This window comes from Bufo gargarizans, chromosome 11 (assembly GCF_014858855.1).
Source record: "Bufo gargarizans isolate SCDJY-AF-19 chromosome 11, ASM1485885v1, whole genome shotgun sequence".
Lineage (NCBI taxonomy): Eukaryota > Metazoa > Chordata > Amphibia > Anura > Bufonidae > Bufo > Bufo gargarizans.
The window spans coordinates 44,109,516-44,131,104 of record NC_058090.1 but is presented as its reverse complement, the minus strand read 5'-3'; the positions used below and the strand labels follow the sequence as shown (position 1 = coordinate 44,131,104).

Sequence of the window (21,589 nt, the reverse complement as noted above, 5' to 3'; positions counted from 1 at the left end):
CTTTAATAACCTAAATGTACCGTAATTTTGCTTGCGGAACTATGTGAAGAACATATAGAAGAAGCTGGTGACTTGAACGAAAACAAGCTGAATCTCATTTGTATGGGAGACTGTTTCCCGTGTATTTATAGACGTGTCCGTGTTGCTATGCAGGGCTGGCAGAATAGTGAAATCACAGCTATAAATTGTCATTTGCTTTAAAAGCTATGCAGATAGTTGTAATGGAGGCAGTGGATGCCTATTTTTCACTGCTGTACCAATCTTTTGCTATATGTTATCATGCATAAAAAAAGAAAAAATCCCTATACCCTGTTGACTTGTGCATTTATTGCGCCTACGTGCTATTGAGTCTTGCAGCAAAATTTGCCATGACCCCCCCCCCCCCCCATTCCCGCACATAAGGGAGCATCAGGATGTGACATCAACACAGTTCACGGTCACAATAAACCATACTAGTTACAGGCAGCAGCAGCATGTCCATCAAAGACGGCTGCATTTACAGTTAGGGCTATATGGAAGTAATAGTGGGGTTCCCTGATCAAGGCACCAGTGTATTGTCTAGACCAGGGGTGCACAACGTTTCTTGGTTGGGGGCCACATTGCCAGACTTAACCAATGACGAGGGCCGAAATAAAAATTTAAATGTGTATTAACAACTGAAATATTGTACTTATGGCATATTGAACACACATTATATACCATTAATGTCTAGTTAAACTTCCAGGACTCCCATCTAATGGGAGAAATACATGAAAAATACATGAGTAGCCACAAGCCATAGGCATACATGTCTGTTACCAGATGGTTGGGGGCCACACAGAATGGTATCAAGGGCCGCATGTGGCCCCCGGGCCGCAGGTTGTGCACCTCTGGTCTAGACCATAGGTCTGTTGCAAGGAGGACCACTTGTGCTATGGCATGGAAACCAGTGCAAGAGCTGCTCTTTAGCATCCCAAAGAAGGATGAACTATTTGGCATATTTGGGATTATTCTTGAGTTAGTGACACTGGGAATGCCTGGAACGTAGCACTAGTTTGATAGCATTTTTCCACGCTGCTCCTTACCATCCAGTGTGCTCAGTGAGAAGCCTGCCCAATGGAAAGCAGTCTGTGATTGTCAGCCAGTCAGCACAGGTGAGAAGCTGCTGTTGTGTAGCCTGAGATAAGGGAGCACTAGGTATATTTACCTGGTTGCAGGTAAATAATATTATTAGAAAACCCTTGTAAATGGTAGTCAGAAAGGCTATGAGAAGGGGTCGCCAGAAAGCTCACGAGAAGCGGTCGGCAGAAAGCTCACGAGAAGTGGCTGCCAGGAAGCCCACGTGATGGGATTGTCAGGAAAGCCACGAGATGGGGTTGTCAGGAAAGCCACGAGATGGGGTTGTCAGGAAAGCCACGAGATGGGGTTGTCAGGAAAGCCACGAGATGGGGTCACCACGAAACCCACAAAAAGGGGTCGCCAGAAAGCTCAAGAAAAGGGACTCCCTGGAACTCTCACAAGAAGGGGTCATCAGAAAGCCGCTGAGAGGGAGTTGTCAGCAACTCCAAGAAAATGAGTTGTCAAATTCCGTGGGAATGGGTTGTCAGAAAGCCCTTGAGAAAGGGAACTGCTTGTAGCTGCCAGAACATGTACATTATGATAGGTTTAAAAACGATAGCATTGCTTTACTGAGTCACACATCAATCTGAAATGTTCTGGAAAGGTGTCATTATTGCTCTAGAGCATGAACCTCTTAAGGAGATGCGTTGTGCAAATGCAAGTCAGATCCCCCTGCATGTTACCGATGCCGGATGCTATTTTTACTAGTTCCTCCCACATCACCTTGGTCAGGAGCTAATGACACACTGTAACGCAAGTGTCACCGATTGTGGGCGGTGTGCTAATATTGAGCTTTTGCAAGAAATGTCTATTTTTAATATATCAAAGTTTTAATGATCCTTTTCCTTGCATGCTTCATCAATGGAGAAGAAAAAGAAGGGAACCCACGACTAAAATTGACCATCTCTTTGCTGACCATGGTACCCTACAGTGTAATTACAGAGAGGAGATCCACAAATGTCTGCTCCCATGATCACTAGTTTATCTTAGGCGTCTACAGTACTTGGGCTGTGTTCACACGCCAGGATGTATACATTAAAGGGCATCTGTCAGCAGATTTGTACCTGTGGGAAATATATAACCAGAAGTGGCCTACTTGGCAGTAACAGGTCTTCATGGTCTCCATAAGGAAACCCTTTCATGTCCCAGCTTCACCATGCCATTGGGGTGCAGAAGGTATGCTGCTTGTTCTTTTATACATTTTTTAAATAGTTCACTAAATGTCTGAAGGACATGGTCACCTTTGCCCATGTAACATCTTAAGTAGTCTTGCGCGACTTTGTTGAATAACTTCGATAGTTGATTTTTAAAATGGAAAACCACTTGAAAACGAACTCTTCTTCGGTTCCGAGTTAGGCCTCTTTCACACTTGCGTTGTCCGGATCCGGCGTGTACTCCACTTGCCGGAATTACACGCCTGATCCGGAAAAACGCAAGTGTACTGAAAGCATTTGAAGACGGATCCGTCTTCAAAATGCTTTCAGTGTTACTATGGCAGCCAGGACGCTATTAAAGTCCTGGTTGCCATAGTAGGAGCGGGGAGCGGGGGAGCGGTATACTTACAGTCCGTGCGGCTCCCGGGGCGCTCCAGAGTGACGTCAGAGCGCCCCATGCGCATGGATCATGTGATCCATGCGATCACGTCATCCATGCGCTTGGGGCGCCCTGACGTCACTCTGGAGCGCCCCGGGAGCCGCACGGACGGTAAGTATACTGCTCCCCCGCTACACTTTACCATGGCTGCCAGGACTTTAGCGTCCCGGCAGCCATGGTAACCATTGAGAAAAAGCTAAACGTCGCATCCGGCAATGCGCCTAAACGACGTTTAGCTTAAGGCCGGATCCGGATCAATGCCTTTCAATGGGCATTCATTCCGGATCCGGCCTTGCGGCAAGTGTTCCGGATTTGAAGACATCCTGATGCATCCTGAAGGACGGACTGTCCATTCAGAATGCATTAGGATAATCCTGATCAGTATTCTTCCGGCATAGAGCCCCGACGACGGAACTCTATGCCGGAAGAAAAGAACGCAGATGTGAAAGAGCCCTTACCAGTCTGTATTTATATTCTCAAGATGTACTTCCTTTAAGCTTAGTTTTGTGCTTGCAGAACATAAAGAAAGTACTTCTCAAGGTTCTCCAGTAGGAAGCCCTTGCATTATATACCGGTAATATTGTGGTTTCTGAGGTCTGGAGAACAACCACAGGCCTTTCCCAGAAGGACCACAAATTAACGTATTCAAGAGTCAAAATTGATCAAGTATTACTTGGTGGCTTAGTACAACTCTCTAGCATTGTATTTATGTATGGCCATCAAACAGAATGCATCACCGCTGTAACGGTCACATACACACACACACACAAGGGGGAGGATAGTGACCACTGCGCTCCACCCTCACCCCTGGCCCTGCCTACTTGCCTCGCAAGTCCTGATGACAGGGGACAACTGGACGGCAGTCCCTAGCTTAGAATACGTGCTGGGAGGACAGACAAGACAAACAACGGATAGTGAACGGACAGAGTCAATACCAAGACAGCAACGAAGTACAAATGAAGTAAGCAGAGAATACTCAGGAGAATCCGGGGTCAAATACCAGGAGAGTAATAAAGTACCACTGGAGTCTGCAGAGAATCGTCAGGTGGAAGCCGTGGTCGGAATACCAGGTGAACAGCGCAGTACAGGAGGAGCAGGAAGAGGATCGTCAGGGAACACAGGAACAGGTAAGTATGCCAGGTAACAGAATCGCAAATGAACCTAATTAACAGGCAACCTGTGACCAGCAGTCTGCCTGTTAAATACTGACTAGCTGGGGTCATGTGACGTGGCCAGCGTCACATGACCCATGCTGCTGAATACAGCTGAGCACCGAGTGCCCAGCTCGGTGCTCAGACCTCCCCTGCTTGCCGGGGGAACTAAGGACGCCGGCCGGGATGAGGAGATGTGCGCGGCCGGTCCGTCCCGACCCCTATCACCTAAGAGACGAGGACGCTGCACGCGTCCTCTCTCCTGCACAGAGGCGGGACGCTGACTGCGCTGAGGAGAGCGAGCGCCTCGTCGGCATCCCGTGACAACCGCATGTTCTAGAAACAGACAAATGAAAATGACGACTGATCCGTCGCATAACAAACACCAACGAGGCCTATTGTACCTCATTGGGTATTGGATTTCCATCATGACTTCCATCATTGTACCAGAAACTGAGCGCTGCATGCTGTGCCATGTGTTTTTGCAATTTTGATAGGATCTGCAACGGACCCTCCAAAATGGAGTCTACAATGCAGACATAAACATAGCCTAAAGCAAAAAAATTGATATTTTATTGAGTATCTGTTTTATTACACTATATTCAAAACTATTAAAACTTTTTTTTTTTTTTATGTCCCCTTGCACCATTATTCTGATACTTTGCAGTGAATTGTCCAGCCTTAGCGTTAGTCTGTGGGGGAGGGGTCTTCAGTATGAGCTTTGACCTATCACATTCAGTGTTGCTCAGCGCTGAATGTGGGATTTGGTCATTTAGCTGTTAGAATATGGAGGAAACTGCTGGAATATGGCCCATGGCCCACTTTGTCCTCTCTCTGAATCGATACGTTCTAATACTTGTTAAAGGGGTTGTCCCATTACAACAACTTTTGTCCTGCCCACAGGATTAGGGATAATTGTCCAATCGGCAGCTATCCGACCGCTGATGCCTGTGGCGATCACTAGAGCAGGGGACAATGGTCCCCCAATTAAATGGAGCTGTAGGAAAGAGTGCTTGTACTTGGCTACCCCTGGCAATCTCATACAGTTGAATGGAGCATCAGCTTGCATGTATGTCCACCGCTCCATTCAAGTTGGGCCCCATTCTAATGATTGGCAGGGACTCCAGCAGTCGGACCTCCACGATCAGATCTATAGAGGATAAGTTGTAATGAGACAACCCATTTGATGGGGTTGTGAACTCATTTCCAGACCTCTCATACCCACGTTGGTGATCAAACTTGCCTGGTGCTTGGTCTTGACTGGTCTTTCGCTCCCCGGCCTCTGCTGCTCATCTTGGGTCCCTCCAGCCAGTTACTGGCCACTGCTCCCCTTGCATCATGTCAAATGGTCATGTGACACAGGGCGAGCAGATACACTGGCTGCAGCGGCTTCAAACCAGAAGTTTACATAGAAGGAACTGAGACCAGCAGCGGAGCCCGGAAAGCGAACGAGCTGGGACTCCGTGCAGGGGGTTTGGTAAGTATGACCGCGACATGGGTCCCACCAGTCTGCGAGGTCTGGGAATTGGTACACAGCATCTTTAAAGGCTATGGACACCTTTTGGCATATCTTTATTATACAGGCAAGAGGGTAGGTCAGGTGTCTAGCTATTAAAGTAGATGACGGGTAAGACCTAAAACATGTCTGGTCATTTCATTTCCAGCATCTTGACCATTACACTTTGATTGGAGGTTGGAGGCGATTTGAGGTTTCAAAGTATAAATGTAAAAATATAATAAAAGACCATATCAATGAAACTTTGTCTTCTGACACTTAAGCCTTTTTCCTTTGACTGCTGATATTAAAGAGCCTTTAAACGGCATGGCTATATTTTATTATGCTGTAAAACCTCTAGGGTTGTGGCCGCCTCCATCCCTAGTATTTCTATAGTTACTACCCGGAACTAGACCTCATTCGTGGACTAGAACAGCACTGGTCTGGTCCAGTGATTCCTGTTGCATCATTAAAGCGGTATTTCCATCTGGACCATTGGTGGCATGTGGCTAGGATAGGCCCCCCAGATATGTCAGATAGGTGCTGGTCCCACCTCTGAGACCTGCACCTATCTCCAGAACTGGGCCCCCAAAGTAAGAGAGCTCAGCTATTTTCTGCACACCCATAAAAGTGAAGGGAAGGTGGCCACCCTTGCGTGGTGCACCCTGGTTGACTTTGGGGCCCCATTCTAGAGAGAGGTGCTGGTCCCAGAGATGGGACCTTCACCTATCTGACATTGGTGCCATATCCTAACAATATGCCAGCCATCTAAGAGGCGGTTAATTCCCATCAATGCCAATCACTGAACATGATTCCTGTTTTATGCGTTTTATGCTGACTGATCTTCAGAATGCAGGAAGTAACTGGTGATACCTTCACTGGGTTCTTTATACATTGAAGGAGAAGTGGCTAAATAATGCTGACCTTTAGCATTAATTTCTGGGTAATGGTGTAACACACCTTGTTGTGGCTTGGGACAGAGATTGTAGTGAAGCAAACATATTACTCATGAGAAACCGTACGATCAGGGTAGCTTATATCAGCCTACAAGGGAAAATATTACCTAGATTTTTTTACCAATTAAAACCATATAGTGATGCATTATATTTTTTTGCTTCTAATATGTTTTATTTTTTGGTGAAGATTTTTGTTAACAATATTTTATGTACATGATTATAGGACAGCCATCCTGCCATTCAGAGAGCGTCCATGTAGCACATAGCAACCGATAGAATGCAGATGTTCATTACCTTCTATGGTAGAGTATTGTGAGCATGCTCTGTGACCTGTGTAGAGGTCGTTGTGCAGGGAGGGGGAGGTAGTGAGCAGTGACCGTCACCTATTATCAGTGGTCGAATCAAGATTTAATTTTTTTACATTATTGTTTTATATGTTTAAAAAAAGGTCGTATGATCGTATGATCCTGCGCCGGAAAAGACTGCCGGATTACCACCAGCAGATGTGAACCCAGCATTAGGCTGCAGTCTCTGGTCTGTATCAGTATGTTAGGATTAAGGGTGCCGATAAGACGCATCCAAAGCGCGTCAGCTAATCAGACTGTGCCTGTTCACATGCTTCAATAATTCTTGGATGTTTTTTACCGCAGCGGGCGGCAGGTTTCTTCTACATTTGCTCGGTGTTGGTGCTGTCCTGCATTTTACGTGCCCCGGGTTCCTGTTTTGCGAGCTGGCTACTTGGCACTTTGAACGTGTTATCTGCCTCTGGCTGGCCCTATAATAGAGGTGTGACCTGTCATTGTAATCATGCTTGTGATGATAATGAAATGACTCGGGAGAATTGGTCTGTTCAGAACAGGAAGTGTCAGCCTGTTGTGAGGCTCAGTGGGATAACTGCAAGATTTCACACATTTTATTATGGAAAAAGCGTCACTGAAAATTTTAGACCTAAAACCACCTGGCATTTTCTCATGAATGATTCCTTTTTAGGAAACACTCCATCACCCCAAATCTATTGTGCCTCCATCGAGTCATTATATGCTAATGATAATATTGTTCCTCTGTTATCCACCTTGACAAAAATTTTTTATTTTTATTTAATTTTTTTCTTATATTTTAACCAAGCTGTTCTGTTAGGCTGCGTTCACATCTGTATTGGAGGCCTCCATCGCAGTTTCCGTTAACAATGCTGGACAAAATAGAAGAGTGTACTGTGCTATTTTTTGTGGTAAAGCGCCGGACTCCCTGACGGAAACCCGATGGACCCCATTTTAGTCAGTGGGTTTCATTGGGTGGCACTTAGTTCAATCATTTTTGGGGTGCAGAATCCGCGCCAAAATCCATGTTGAAAAAACTGGTGAAAATGCTGGATCCGACGTATCTCTGAAACCAATGGTGCTTCTGTTAAAGGGGGTGTACCACGACAAATAGTCTCCATTTTTCAACCCAGCACCTGGATCTCAATACTTCTGTAATTGCATGTATAGTCACTGAGCTAGTCAATAAAATGTATGTGTATACCGCCACCTGCTGTTTATTTTCATTATTTCTTGTCCACCTCACTGAGGTGGTCGCGTGCGCTCAATTTAAATCTTCGACTTCTACCAGGCATGTGTTCTATTAGAAGCTCTGGCAGTCACAGGGAAAGCGCTGCGGCGCAAAGCACACGCTCCTTGCGAATGAACGCCCCCAGATCGGCCAGCCTGAAATTAATCTAGCAGAGCAGTTGAAGCAATGAACGGTGAGATCTCTGGCTCCATGTGATGTACAGGACTGGTTCTAGCTTTGGCTACTTTCACACTGGCGTTTTGGCTTTCCGTTTTGTGAGATCCGTTCAGGGCTCTCAGAAGCGGTCCAAAACGGATCAGTTTTGCCCTAATGCATTCTGAATGGAAAAGGATCCGCTCAGTTCGCCTCCGTTCCGTCTCCATTCCTCTTTGGAGGTGGACACCAAAACCTTGCCTGCAGCGTTTTGGTGTCCGTCTGACGAATCTGAGCCAAACTGATCCGTTCTGACACACAATGTAAGTCAGTGGGGACGGATCCGTTTTCTATGACACAATCTGGCACAATAGAAAACGGATCCGTCCCCCATTAACTTTCAATGGTGTTCAAGACGGATGTTAAAGATTATACAAACGGATGCAGACTGTTGTATTATCTGAACGGATCAGTCTGTGCAGATCCATGACTGATCCGCACCAAACACAAGTGTGAAAGTAGCCTTTGTTAGAAGGATATTGTCCTGTACTATATGAGGTCTGATTTTTATTTTTTTACATCAGTCCTGGCATAACCCCTTTAGGCCTCATGCAGACGACCGTTGTTGTGTCCCGTGTCCGTTGTTCCGTTTTCCGTGATTTTCTGCGGACCCATTGACTTTCAATGGGTCCGTTGAAAACTCGGCTAATGCACCGTTTGTCATCCGCGACCGTGATCTGTGTTTCCAGTCAGTGAAAAAAATATGACCTGTCCTATTTTTTTCACGGACAACGGTTCGCGGACCCATTCAAGTCAATGGGTCCGGCAAAAAACACGGAGGCACACAAGATTGTCGTCCGCGTCAGTTTTTTTTCTCTATCATTTGTATGGCAAACTTGACTTTCCTTCATGTCTGGAGATCCTCCAAAAATAAAGGAAGACACATGGAAACAAAAACAGACACGGATCACGGAACAACGGAACCCCTTTTTGCGGACCGCAAAAAAATACTGTCGTGTGCATGAGGCCTTAATGGGGACATCTGATATAGGACACTCTCTAATGGAGCCTCTGACGCCAATGTGAATGAAGCCTTATCTATTGACCCACTGAAAGCTTTGCTTTTTGAGCGGAAACAGATCACATAGAATGTCGCCTTCACTTTGTCGGTTCCCATCTGGAGTATATGATGGACGTGCACGAGACAAATGGTTTCAGAAGTGTGTGGGAAGTGCCGCGACCTGTCGTCGTCATATAACATTTTTACTGCAGATTTGCTTCTGCTATAAATACACATTTGACAATGGCTGAATCTAGAGCCATTCAGATGGGAGGTTGCATAAGAGCCTATTCATAAACTGCATTATTTCCTTGCTCTCTCGCTAATTTGACTGATACCAGCACGGGGTCCTAATTGTAGAGCCACCCACTTGGAATTAAAGAATATTATGGATGCTATAATGGGAAAAACAATGAAGGCTGAGGAAGGAAAATGCATCTAAGGCTCTTATTAATCTGTGCTCAGCGTTGCAAGATTTTAAGGGGTTTTAGGGCAATCATGCTATTTGGGGAACAAAAGGGTCAGAAGGAGTTAAAAAATAAGTAAATAAATTCTTGCCAATCTCTAGACACTATCGTTGCGATGCTCCTCCGTTCCCTGCTCTCTGGCTTGCCGCACTGGACGTGGCTTGGTCTGTCCGGTGCTGGCTGAGGCAGGTGAAGTTGTGGCCAGCGATTGGCTGCATGAGTTGTCCAAGCCATTTCCTCTGTGTCAAGCCAGGGAGCAGGAAGTGGAGAACAGAAGGGATCGGACCAGTGCTGGAACGGCAGCGGCTGGTGATTGGTGAAGGGGAGTATTGATGGTTGTTTTTGTTTTTTTATATTTAATAACTTCTGACCCATTTTTCAAATTAAACAATTCTCCAAGAAAGCCGTTAATAGGTGTACACTGTGATTTGCTGGACTTGTTTTTTTCCCTTGCTTTACAGTACCATGGCATGGCATATATATTTGCGATAGGACAGGGTTGCTCAACCTGCGGCCCTCCAGCTGTTGCCAAACTACAACTCCCAGCATGCCCTAATAGCTGTAAGCTGGCCAGGGATGCTGGGAATTGTAGTTTTGCAACAGCTGAAGGGCCGCAGGTTGTGCATCCCCGCTATAGGATGTAAGGTTGTCCGGTTTTTAGAAAGTGGGTCAGATGCAGGCACACTAAATATTCCGTAACTGCTGTACAAATGAGCGAGATGAACGGTCAGCACCTTGGTGGTTTGCTAGGAGTACCTTCGGATTCCTGATTTAGTCCCATGTGTACCGGTTCTCTGTGGTAAATATGGTGCTATTCTGGTCCCTCTGTGATGCCATGATTTTTTGTATAGGAACATTTATATGTAGGCTACCAGTCTAACACACTACAGATGTAGCTGACCTGTTACATGTGCGCTTGGCAGCTGAAGGCATCTGTGTTGGTCCCATGTTCTTATGTGCCCGCATTGCTGAGAAAAATTATATTTTAATATATGCAAATGAGCTTCTAGGACCAACGGGGGCGTTGTCATTACACCTAGAGGCTCTGCTCTCTCTGCAACTGCCTCTCTCTCTCTCCACTCTAACAGGTGTGATTAAATTTTCAATGCCTGGCCCTGTCAAAGTGCAGAGGATTCGGCAGTTGAAGAGAGAGCTGAGCCTCTAGGTGTAACAGCAACGCCCCCGTTGCTCCTAGAGGCTCATTTGCATATATTAAAACATCATTTTTCTCAGCAATGCGGGCACATATGAACATGGGACCAACACAGATGCCTTCAGCTGCCAAGCGCACATGTAACAGGTCAGCCAGTGTCATAGGTACAAAACTGCTGACAGATGCCCTTTAACTTGACACTTAACGCATTCATTACACAGTTGCAACATACTCTAATTTGATCCATAAAAGTCAGGATAAAGCTTGCTGCAGCAGTGAGATTCTCGTACTAAAAGTTAAGGTTTGCTAGATCTGTAATGGCCATCATAAAATAGGAAGCTCACAAGCTATGGGGAAGATGTAATGGATTTATTTTCCTAATTTCCGTTTTATTTCTGGGTCACGTCTACAGGATGACATTGTAGCAGAGCTGTGCTGTTCTAATACATCCTGGAGAGTAGGTGGAGGGCCCCTTTAATTGCTTTTTTTATTCTGTTTTTGCTGTGATTTTGGTTTTTATAGCACGCCGGCTCATGCCATACCGTTACAATGAGAGCGCCGCAGTCACTGAGATCACACGTTTAGTTAATGAGGTGACCTATAAAGTATTAATAAAACAGTCGGTGTGACATTTAGTTTGGTCTTTTAAACGGGGGCTACTCGCTGGAGTTTTGCCCTTTGTTGTAGATGCATCTGTGCAGAAAAAGGGCAGCTGTCCTGTACGTGCGAGGGGCGCTTCTGTTCAATTGACTATTAATGGATTGGATTATTCACCTGCTTAACTCTTTTCTTATGTTGCCAAGTAATGTTCAGATGAAATATGGTTATAATACATGGCAGCGGGAAAATACAAGCTCCCTTTTGATGCCCATTGGGATTTTACTCTAACGAATTGGCCTTGCTACTGTGTATTGTTGCTTGTTCTGATGTCATTGAGGTTGTGCCTACTTTTATGTGTCAGCTCCTATATGCTCTTCTTTCCCGACTTATTATATATACCATTGTCTATTTTTGTTATTTCTATATTTATTTATTTTTTTATTAAAGGGATTTTCTGAGACTTTAATACTGATGCCCTAAAGTCAGGATAGGTCATCAGTATCTGATTGGTGAGGATCAGACCCCCGGGACCCCCGGCGATCAGTTATTTGAGAAAGTAGTGCTGTGCCACAACCTTGTCTCAGCTTTTCCTAGACCAGTGACAACATGTTCATCGGTCACATGGCCTTTGTGCAGTGAATGATGCTGAGCGTGATATCAAACACAGCCACTATACGGCTCTGTGCTTGGTGAGCTGAGACAGCTGATCGTGGGGGTCCCGGACCCCCACCTATCAGATACTGATGACCTATAAAATCCTGGCAAACCCTTTTAAATACTACTGACATGATGTATTATATTTAGGTAGATATGATGATATATTTAGGGTACATGCACACGTTTAGGATTCATGTGCGGAGAAATCGCACTGAAATCCGCAGGTGTTCGCAGGCAAATCTGTGCGGTCAATCCGCATTAATTGGTGCGGATTTGGTGCGGATTTCACTAAGTGAATGAAGAAAATCCGGTCAGGTCAAAATGCGCGCGGAAAAAATCTGCATCATGTGCATTAAGAATTTCAAATTCTCATAGAATACAATGTACATGACCTACGGTGCGGATTTTCCGCACGCAAATCCGCGCATAAAATCCGCACGCAATCATGATCGTGTGCATGTAGTCTAAAGCTCTATGCAAATCTATTTATATATACACTGAACAAAAATATAAACGTAACACTTACGGTTTTGCTCCCATTTTGCATGAGCTGAACTCAATGATCTGAAACATTTTCTACATACCCAAAAGACCTATTACTCTCATATATTGTTCACAAATCTGTCTAAATCTGTGTTAGTGAGCACTTCTCCTTTGCCGAGATAATCCATCCCACCTCACAGGTGTGGCATATCAAGGTGCTGATTAGACAGCATTAATATTGCACAGGTGTGCCTTAGACTGCCCACAATAAAAGGCCACTCTGAAATGTGCACAGTTTGATCACACAGCACAATGCCACAGATGTCGCAACGTTTGAGGGAGTATGCAATTGATCTACCAGAGCTGTTGCCCGTGCAATAAATGTTCATTTCTCTACCATAAGCCGTCTCCATAGGCGTATCAGATAATTTGGCAGTACATCCAACCAGCCTCACAACCGCAGACCACGTGTAACCACACCAGCACCAGGACCTCCACATCCAGCATGTTCACCTCCATGATCGTCTGAGACCAGCCACCCGGACAGCTGCAGCAACAATCGGTTTGCATAACCCAAACATTTCTGCACAAACTGTCAGACACCGTCTTAGGGAAGCTCATCTCCATGCTCGTCGTCCTGATGGGGGTCTGGACCTGACTGCAGTTCGTCATTGTAACAGACTTGAGTGGGCAAATGATCACATTCTATGGCGTCTGGCACATTGGAGAGGCGTTCTGCTCACGGATGAGTCCCGTTTTTTTACTGTTCAGGGCAGATGGCAGTCACCGTGTGTGGCGTCGTGTGGTTAAGCGGTTTGCTGACGTCAACGTTGTGGATCGAGTGGCCCATGGTGGCGGTGGGGTTATGGTATGGGGAGGTGTATGTTATGGACAACGAACACAGGTGCATTTTATTGAAGGCATTTTGAATGCACAAAGATACCGTGACGAGATCCATTGTTGTGCCATTTATCCACGACCATCACCTCATGTTGCAGCATGGTAATGCACGGCCCCATATTGCAAGGATCTGTGCACAATTCCTGGAGGCTGAAAACATCACAGTTCTTGCATGGCCAGCATACTCACCGGACATGTCACCCATTGAGCATGTTTGGGATGCTCTGGATCACGACAGCGTGTTCAAGTTCCTGCCAATATTCTGCAATTTCGCACAACTACTGAAGAGGAGTGGACCAACATTCCACAGGCCACAATCAGCAACCTGATCAACTCTTTACGACGGAGATGTGTTGCACTATGTGAGGCAAATGGTGGCCACACCAGATACTGACTGGTTTTCTGCCCCCCCCCCCCTCCCCCTGCAGTAAGGCAAAACTGTGCACATTTAAGAGTGGCCTTTTATTGTGAGCAGTCTAAGGCACACCTGTGCAATATTCATGCTGTCTAATCAGCACCTTGATATACCACACCTGTAGGGTGGGATGGATTATCTTGGCAAAGGAGAAGTGCTCACTGACACAAATTTAGACAGATTTGTGAACAATATTTGAGAGTAATGGATCTTTTTTTGTATGTAGAAAATGTTTCAGATCTTTGAGTTCAACTCATGCAAAATGGGAGCAAAACCAAAAGTGTTGCGTTTATATTTTAGTTCAGTGTAGTTTAGGGACTCTGTGTGTGAACAGGGCCGGCGATGACAAACGTCACTGGGTTCAACAGTCTTAAAAGTCCAAACTCTGTTTATTTTGTATCCAGAACAAAACAAGGCATCCAAATTATACAAGCATTTGGGATGAATGCACAGCACCAAAATAAACCATAAACATTTAAATCAAAATCGTGACCCCTCTGGGTGCTAACTAAACATTGGTTTCTACCTCCCCTAGGTACAAATCCCATGCATATAAGACACTTCACAGGAGAGAGGTCTACCAGCTTCAAGTCTCTGACCCAGAGTGAGGAACTGAGGCCTCTGTTTATTCCCCAGTGACTGTCCCAGTGATTACACCTGCCAACACTTCAGGCTAGGGGGAATAGCTGTACTGGAGTGGGGTGGAATGGTAGGTCCCTCTACCAATCCTACCTACCATTTTTTTTTCAAATCCAGCCCATAAACAGTCTGAATAAACCAGCTCCATCAAACTATACTTTGCTGAAACTAAACAGCCTTCTGGATTCCTTTCATCTCACCCACCTGGCTTTGCCTACAACAGGTTCACAGGATTGGCCTATATGTCAGGAGATTTTCCCAGGATATTTGTTGGTGCTATAGAAAATCAAAGTGTGAACAGAGCCGGAGACACACATGTACCAGCCTCTGCTTCCACATATCGTAATGCCAAGTGTAATACGTAGCCTCTCTATATTCAGTGCGCTCAATTCTTCGGTGTTTCATTTCATACAGATTATTAGAAAGCCGCATGCTGTTAAAGGGGGTGTGCGGCTTGTAATTCTAAAGGGTCAGAATGACATAAAAAAATGGGGACACACGCCTCACCAATCTTCCACCACTTCCATTCCAACACTTCCCATTTCCCCGCTTATCTCTACTTCTTGCTTCCTTTCGACACACAGGAAGTGACCTCAACCAATCACTGGCTGCAGCGGTGGCCTGCCTCAACCTGTGATTGGCCGAGTGGTTATTTCCTATGTGTCGAGAGGGACCAGGAAGTAAAAAGGCCAGCAGAGCGGGAGCAGTGGATGTTCAATGAGTATCTCATTTTTTTAATGCCATTCTGACCTTTTTTGATTTTTTTTTTTTTATCCCTTTAAGCCAATACCAATCTAATTATATGAAATGGATTTATTTTGTAGAAGTGACATTTTTCAGTATCTCTACTGATACACGACAGACCCTTCTATCAGCTAATATGTTGTAGGATTGTACATGCCTTGTATAACTCAGTTTTTTTTTTATTTTTTCAGAGCACTGGAATTACTTTGGATCTGAGGAGAGTCTCGGTCCAGTGGCTGTGAGTATCCGAAGAGAAAAATTGGAAGATGCGAAAGAAAATGGACCCCAGTACAATTATCGGATCATCTTTCGAACCAGTGAGGTAAAAACGCTTTTCACAAAGGCATATTAGTAAATCGATTTGCTTTTCAGTTTTCACATTCAAAATCGGTGGGGGGAAAAAATAATAATAATAAAAAATGTTTAAATGGCAGAAAAAGTGGTGGGAATGTAGCACTCGCGCCTTACTACTATTTTCAATGTGCTGCACCCAGTAATGTACAAGCAGTTTTCAGCATGGTAAGGGGGAAGTTAAAGGAGTTAGTGCAGTGGCGTAATATTGATGTTCTGTCCTAAGGAAAGGTCACCAATATCCGATCAGCTGGTGTCGCATTCCTGGTATCCCTGCCGATCAGCTGAGCGTGCCAGCGCTGCGCCCTCTTCAGAGTTTACCTGCATTTCGTCTCCTTTGCAGCAGCAGCAGCGCAGCAGAATTGCAACTGCTCGTCCCATTTATGTGATTTACACTGCAGTGCTGCTGCAAAGGAGTCAACATGTTGGTAAACTTCGAAGAGGAAGCAGCACTTGTACAAGCGCCGTGACCCCTTCAAACAGTCGATCGGTGGGGTTGCCAGTAGTTGGTCCCCCGCCAGCCTGATATTAATGACCTATCCTGAGGATAGCCCATCAATATTATGTCACTGCACAACTCCTTTAACCTCATTCGAAAGTGAAGTTCTTGTCTATGGGATGTCTGATATTACAGCTCTGCTCAGTTCACCTGATTGGAGCTGTAATACTAGATCCAGCCTGCGGATAGGAGTGGCGCTCTTTCTGGAAATAAAACTGAATATTTCTTCTACTCTCTTTGCAAACTTTTTAAAGGGTTCGTCCAGGATGTCCTCAGGATAGCTCATCAATATCTGATCAGCGGGTGTCTGATTCCTAGCCCCTCCACCGATCAGCTGTTTGTAGGGGCCTCCTTATTGTGTAGTAAGCACAGTGCCATACATTGTATAGCAACTGTGCTTGGGTATGGCAGCTCAGATGAACGGGACGAGCTGCAGAAAGGCCATGTGAACTATGGACATGACGTGGCAGGTCAAGGAAGAGTCGCTGACCTGAGCACTGCAGCACCATCCTACAGCTGATTGATAGGGGTCTCAGGAGTCAGACCCCTACTGATCAGGCATTGATGACCTATTTTGAGGATAGATCATCAGTATTCAAGTCTTGGACAATCTCTTTTTACATTTTTATATCTAGCTGTAAACAGTAACTTTTTAATCTAAATTGTTAGCTCACATGGTTAGCGCGCTCTCCCCGGTTGTATCTGGTCATCGCCATTTTGGTGCGTTATATCACGCGTTAAGGGTGCGTTCACTCGTTTTGGATTTTGTTGCCCAAAATCTGCAGATTAGACGCTTGCATTCAAAAGGGTGGAATCAGCCGTATAAATTGACATGCTGCAGATTTAAAGCCGCCAGTTTCTGAGTTGCTGAAAGCTCGTCCACTTTGCTGGTACTGTACAACGCCGCAGATCTGCTGCACAAAAATCCGCATCTAATCGGTCACTTGTGAACCCAGACTCAAAGTCCATGGAATAGGAGTACAATTTATAAATTATTTTTATTCTCAGCCGTAATCATGTCCCTAATGTATGAGGAGGAACACGGCCTCTGGGTCTTCGTGCACACTCAGTTCAATCCTAACTTTTAATACAGTAATTGCCGACGAAGACCAGAATGGAGTACGACATAGCGGACAACCCCTTCAACTGAAATGTGTGCCCCCGGTTAGCAGGATTTCTTCTCTCGTGTTATTCCTTCTTTTGTGTGACCTGGAGCTAGCATTACTCGGACGTTCCTTCCCTGTAACATTATTGCCTCGTCTCATATGACAGAAGAAGGTGTGCATTACCACTGCCAAGGGGCACATTCTCATTGGACTTGGGATCTGTATCAAAAACTGACCCTGAAGGTACAGAACCTGCAGACATCCTCTGGACAGAGATACACCTGGACGACTGGAGTGACGCTTCTTGTGGCGTAGCTCCTGGGTGGACATAACAAAGTATAGGGTTCTAGGATGGGAATGAGTTTGGGGTTTATTCACTGCTGCATGTGATACATAATGGATATCAATCCGTGTACGATGTCCATAGGGGATGTATAAAGTGTTCAGCCTTTCAGGCCTTGTAGACATTTTACCTATTGAATCATGGGGCACCCTGTGGTCTTAGTATTGAAATCAGATGGAGATGCAGCATGCTGCCCATACACCTTCTTCAGCTGTTGGTCAAAAGACCGCCATCTTTCCTGACTTCCCCATACACATACGAGCGTGTATGTTTTCAATGTGGAGAGACCACTACCAGACACCTCTGACTGCGGCTTATCTCCTGGCAGGAGGCGTTGAAATTCAAAGTGCCTGATCCTCCTCTCCCTCGACAACATCTCCCCACACATTAGATTGTTGGCCGGTCATGATGGAAATGGGCTCGGCCAACAATATAATCTATATGGGAGCCTTTGCAAGGAGATAATGATGTCATTAGAGACATCACAAACTTGCTCTTCTACACAGAGACTCCAGACTGTCATGTTTATTGTGCATATGGATGTCATCATCTGGAGCTTCAGTAGCTAGACCCATGGTGACCAGCTAAATGTTGGATGACATACTGTACCTATAAGAGGGATTGCCAAGATGAGACAACCCTGTTAAAGGGGCTGCTTTATGAAAACCCATACTCTAAAGATAGCCTCTCCCAGGATCAGCTGATCACCACAGGTCCAACTCCTGGGTCATGGCCATGCTTTTCAGCCACCGCTGGAAAAAAAGTCTAAATGTCACTAATTCACAAGAATGTCTGAACATGTCAATAGTTGGACAGGCTGGTTATGCTAAAGTGCGTTAACACATGAAACAACTCCTCTCTCATGAAGGAGGGTCCTGACCACAGGGCTCTTCTTTATGACATACATATATATACTCTATGCCTATGAGCAGTTAGGTGTTGCCTTGAGGAGACAACCCCTTCAAAGTTCCTTTGTCCAAGGTGGTGGGCTGTTTTCAATGCACATATGAAGTAACCGGTTAGACTGGTAAAAATTTTGTGTTTTCAGCCTCCATTGTTAGGTAAATTAGAGTATTTTTCAGCGTTCTTCAACATAAATGGAATGAAAGTTGTTTACTTAAGCTGCCTATGAAATGTGGCTGACATGCGAATCACCTTAGACATCTGCCCTAGGCCATGTATCTACGAAATGTTGGCAGCCTAATGATCAGAAAACATTCAGTGCAGGCACCTCTCATCTAAAGGCGAAGACTGTATAGATGTGGGTGGGATAGCTGTCATGGTCAGCCCTGATCTGCAACTTTGGAGATGTTATTTCTAGCACTTAGGTTTCTTTGCTTTACATTAACTTTGCTCCCCTGCAACCTTGTGAACTTAGGATTTTATGTTTTCTATATAAACATAACACTTAAAGGGAACCTGTCACCGGGATTTTGTGTATAGAGCTGAGGACATGAGTTGCTAGATGGCCGCTAGCACATCTCCAATATCCAGTCCCCATAGTCCCCAATATCCAGTGCCCCGGCTGTGAGCCGGACACAACCCCTCACTGTGTCACACCCCACATAAAGATGAATGAGTCCGTATCTGATCAGTGAAAGACACAAACTACCGTGTTCAGAAGACCTTATTTTCTGCTTAAATACAACTTCTTCTCCAAGCTGCTTTATTTTTTAGAATAATTATTTCCAGTCCAGTGAACTGAGAGTTTATACCACGGAGGTTTGTGCACTTGCTGGAACACCACGCTGAATCAAATGGGATTGGGAGTTGAGCCATTTATCTGTTTCTGATCTGCGTCTTGCATTCCGGAAATGCTTTTGGACTGTCAGAACCAGGGCAGACTGTCTGGCTTCTTAAGCACAAGGACGGGTAGCTGTGTGGTCTGGGTTCAGGACTTGACAAGCTATAGGATACACACATTGAGATTGTTTTTTCTGGACAAATATAGCCGCATTCCATTTATAGAACGTGTAGGTCGTCCGTCACATCGGCTGACATTTATTGAAAGCTACAGCTCGTGTCAGTGTCTACATGTATTTGTCAAATTGCAGTGATTCTTCTAAGCACGGGTTCCTTTCTCTTGCTTGTCTACCCTTAATGATGATGTTTAAAGCAGTAATGGAAAAAATGTAAAGGAAAGCCCTAATAAATCAATGGTGAAGGAGAAGTTGGTAGACATCACAAGCAGAAGTAACTAGTCATTATTACAGCCAGGGAGAAGACCAAACAGAAGGCGGCGTGGGATAATCTAGCTATAGTATTATTACTTAGGCTACATACACAGGAAAGTGAAATGATGCAGATGTCAGTTTTTCATGTCCATTTTTCAACTATTTTTGTAGACATTTTCTGTCCGTCTGTCCATTTTTTATGGCCGTTTTGCATCTATTTTAAACTGTGAATACAATCCTGTCTAAACGGCTATTAAAAAAGAATCAATTGATTTCAGATGAGTCCATCTGGTCGTTAAAACAGTCAAAAATAGGACATGTTTTATTTTCTGATGGCCGCTTTTCACTGGCCTCGTGAATGGTCCCATTTGACTTCAATTGGTTCTAAAGATGGCCCTCACACTGCCGTTTTTCACCTTCCTGCGAAAGTAGTGGATGTATACAGCCTGATAATCGGGCAGATTATCGGCAACAAACGTTCTAAATGTGTTGCCGATCACCTGATGAGCGAGTGAAATGCTCGTCCATCGAGTGATCCTGACGTTCATGTGGGCACGTCAATTAGCGTTTCTGGGCAGAGGTTTGTGCAGTCTAAGTGATTTGCTGCGCAGAAACAAGGATTCTGTTTTGGCACAAGGGATCACAATAACGATCCCCCGTCCACATACCGTGAAGGAGATCAATGCATGTAAATGCAGCAGTCTCCTCCACTGAGCGAGCAGCCGACTGTCGGGAGGGAACGCTCCCTTCCCAACAATTAGCTGTTACATCGGAACGTGTAAACACACCTTTACACATTTGATTATAGGGTCTTTTATTTGCCAGTCAGCCACAACATTAATACCATCGGCCTAATATGATATAGGTCCCCCTCGTGGTGCTGAAACGGCACTGACTTACTGAGACCTGTGAAGGTGTCCTGTTGTTTCTGGCACACTGACATTTTTAGCAGATTTTGTATTTATTTTTTTAATCTTTTTGTGAAGTGGAACTCCCAGGAATAGAACTTGTTTTTTCACACCCCACAAAGATACTGGATCAGATTGAGATCTCTAAATCCATACCTTGAACTGTTTGTCATGTGCCTGTAGCAGTTCCGAAACAGGCTCATTATCCTGCTGAAAGAGGTCACTGTCATAAGGGAATACCGCTGCCATGATGGGTGTAATTGGTCTGTACAATGTTTGGTTAGGTGTCAAAATTACACCCACAAATATACCAGGACCCAAGGTTTCCCAGCAAAGCATTGCCCAGTGTCTGCTTCATAATTCCCATAGTGTATTCTGCTGCCATCTCTTACCCAAGTAAGGCTGAGTTCACACTTCAGTTATTTCCATCAGTTATTGTGAACCAAAACCAGGTTCGGGTCAAAAACACAGAACAGGTGCAGATAGTTCCATTATACCTTATGTCTGTGTAGGCTTCACTACTGGTTTTGGCTCACAATCATTGATGGCAGTAACTGAAGTGTGAACTCCAGCCTAAGTGATGCGCGTGATTTAAAAGACAGGCCAACTTCTTCCATTTCTCCATAGTCATGTTCTGATGTTCACGTGTCAATTGTAAGCATTAAGGTGGACGACTTTTGGTAAGTAAGTACTAACCATTGCATACATATCAGAAACCCCACACATGGCCTGCCATTTTGGAAATGCTCTGACCAAGTTGTCTGGCCACAACAATTTTGACTTTTTGTCAAAGTCACTTTCTTCAATTTCCGTTAAACATCTGTTATTTTGGATGGGAGAAAACAGGAGGCTCTCTAACGGAATGGACACAAACGGATGCCAAATGAGCACAACAGATGCTCAAAATAATAGATCCGTTTGTTTTTTTTTAATTCTTTTTTTTTTTCGGAACAGAAGAATGGAAAACAAAACGAGGATGTGACCGCGACCCAAGTGGTGTGAAAATGTAAAAAGTCACAAAGTTTGCACAGGTGACCCCAAAAAGTTGCAAAAGCCCTATTTTCTGTCTTTTTGAAGACAGAATTCTGGAGAGCAG

At 44.9% G+C, this 21,589-nt stretch overlaps 1 protein-coding gene across 6 annotated transcripts in view; it reads left to right on the top strand.

Annotated features, from left to right (window-relative positions):
• SIPA1L1 (signal induced proliferation associated 1 like 1) overlaps positions 1-21,589 on the top strand; it is a 232,494-nt gene that overhangs the window by 117,328 nt on the left and 93,577 nt on the right. For all 6 annotated transcript variants that reach the window (XM_044272804.1, XM_044272806.1, XM_044272807.1 and 3 more), the window contains one exon: positions 15,304-15,434. In XM_044272804.1, the coding sequence (XP_044128739.1) occupies positions 15,304-15,434 (131 nt within the window). The remainder of the gene's footprint in view (positions 1-15,303; positions 15,435-21,589) is intronic.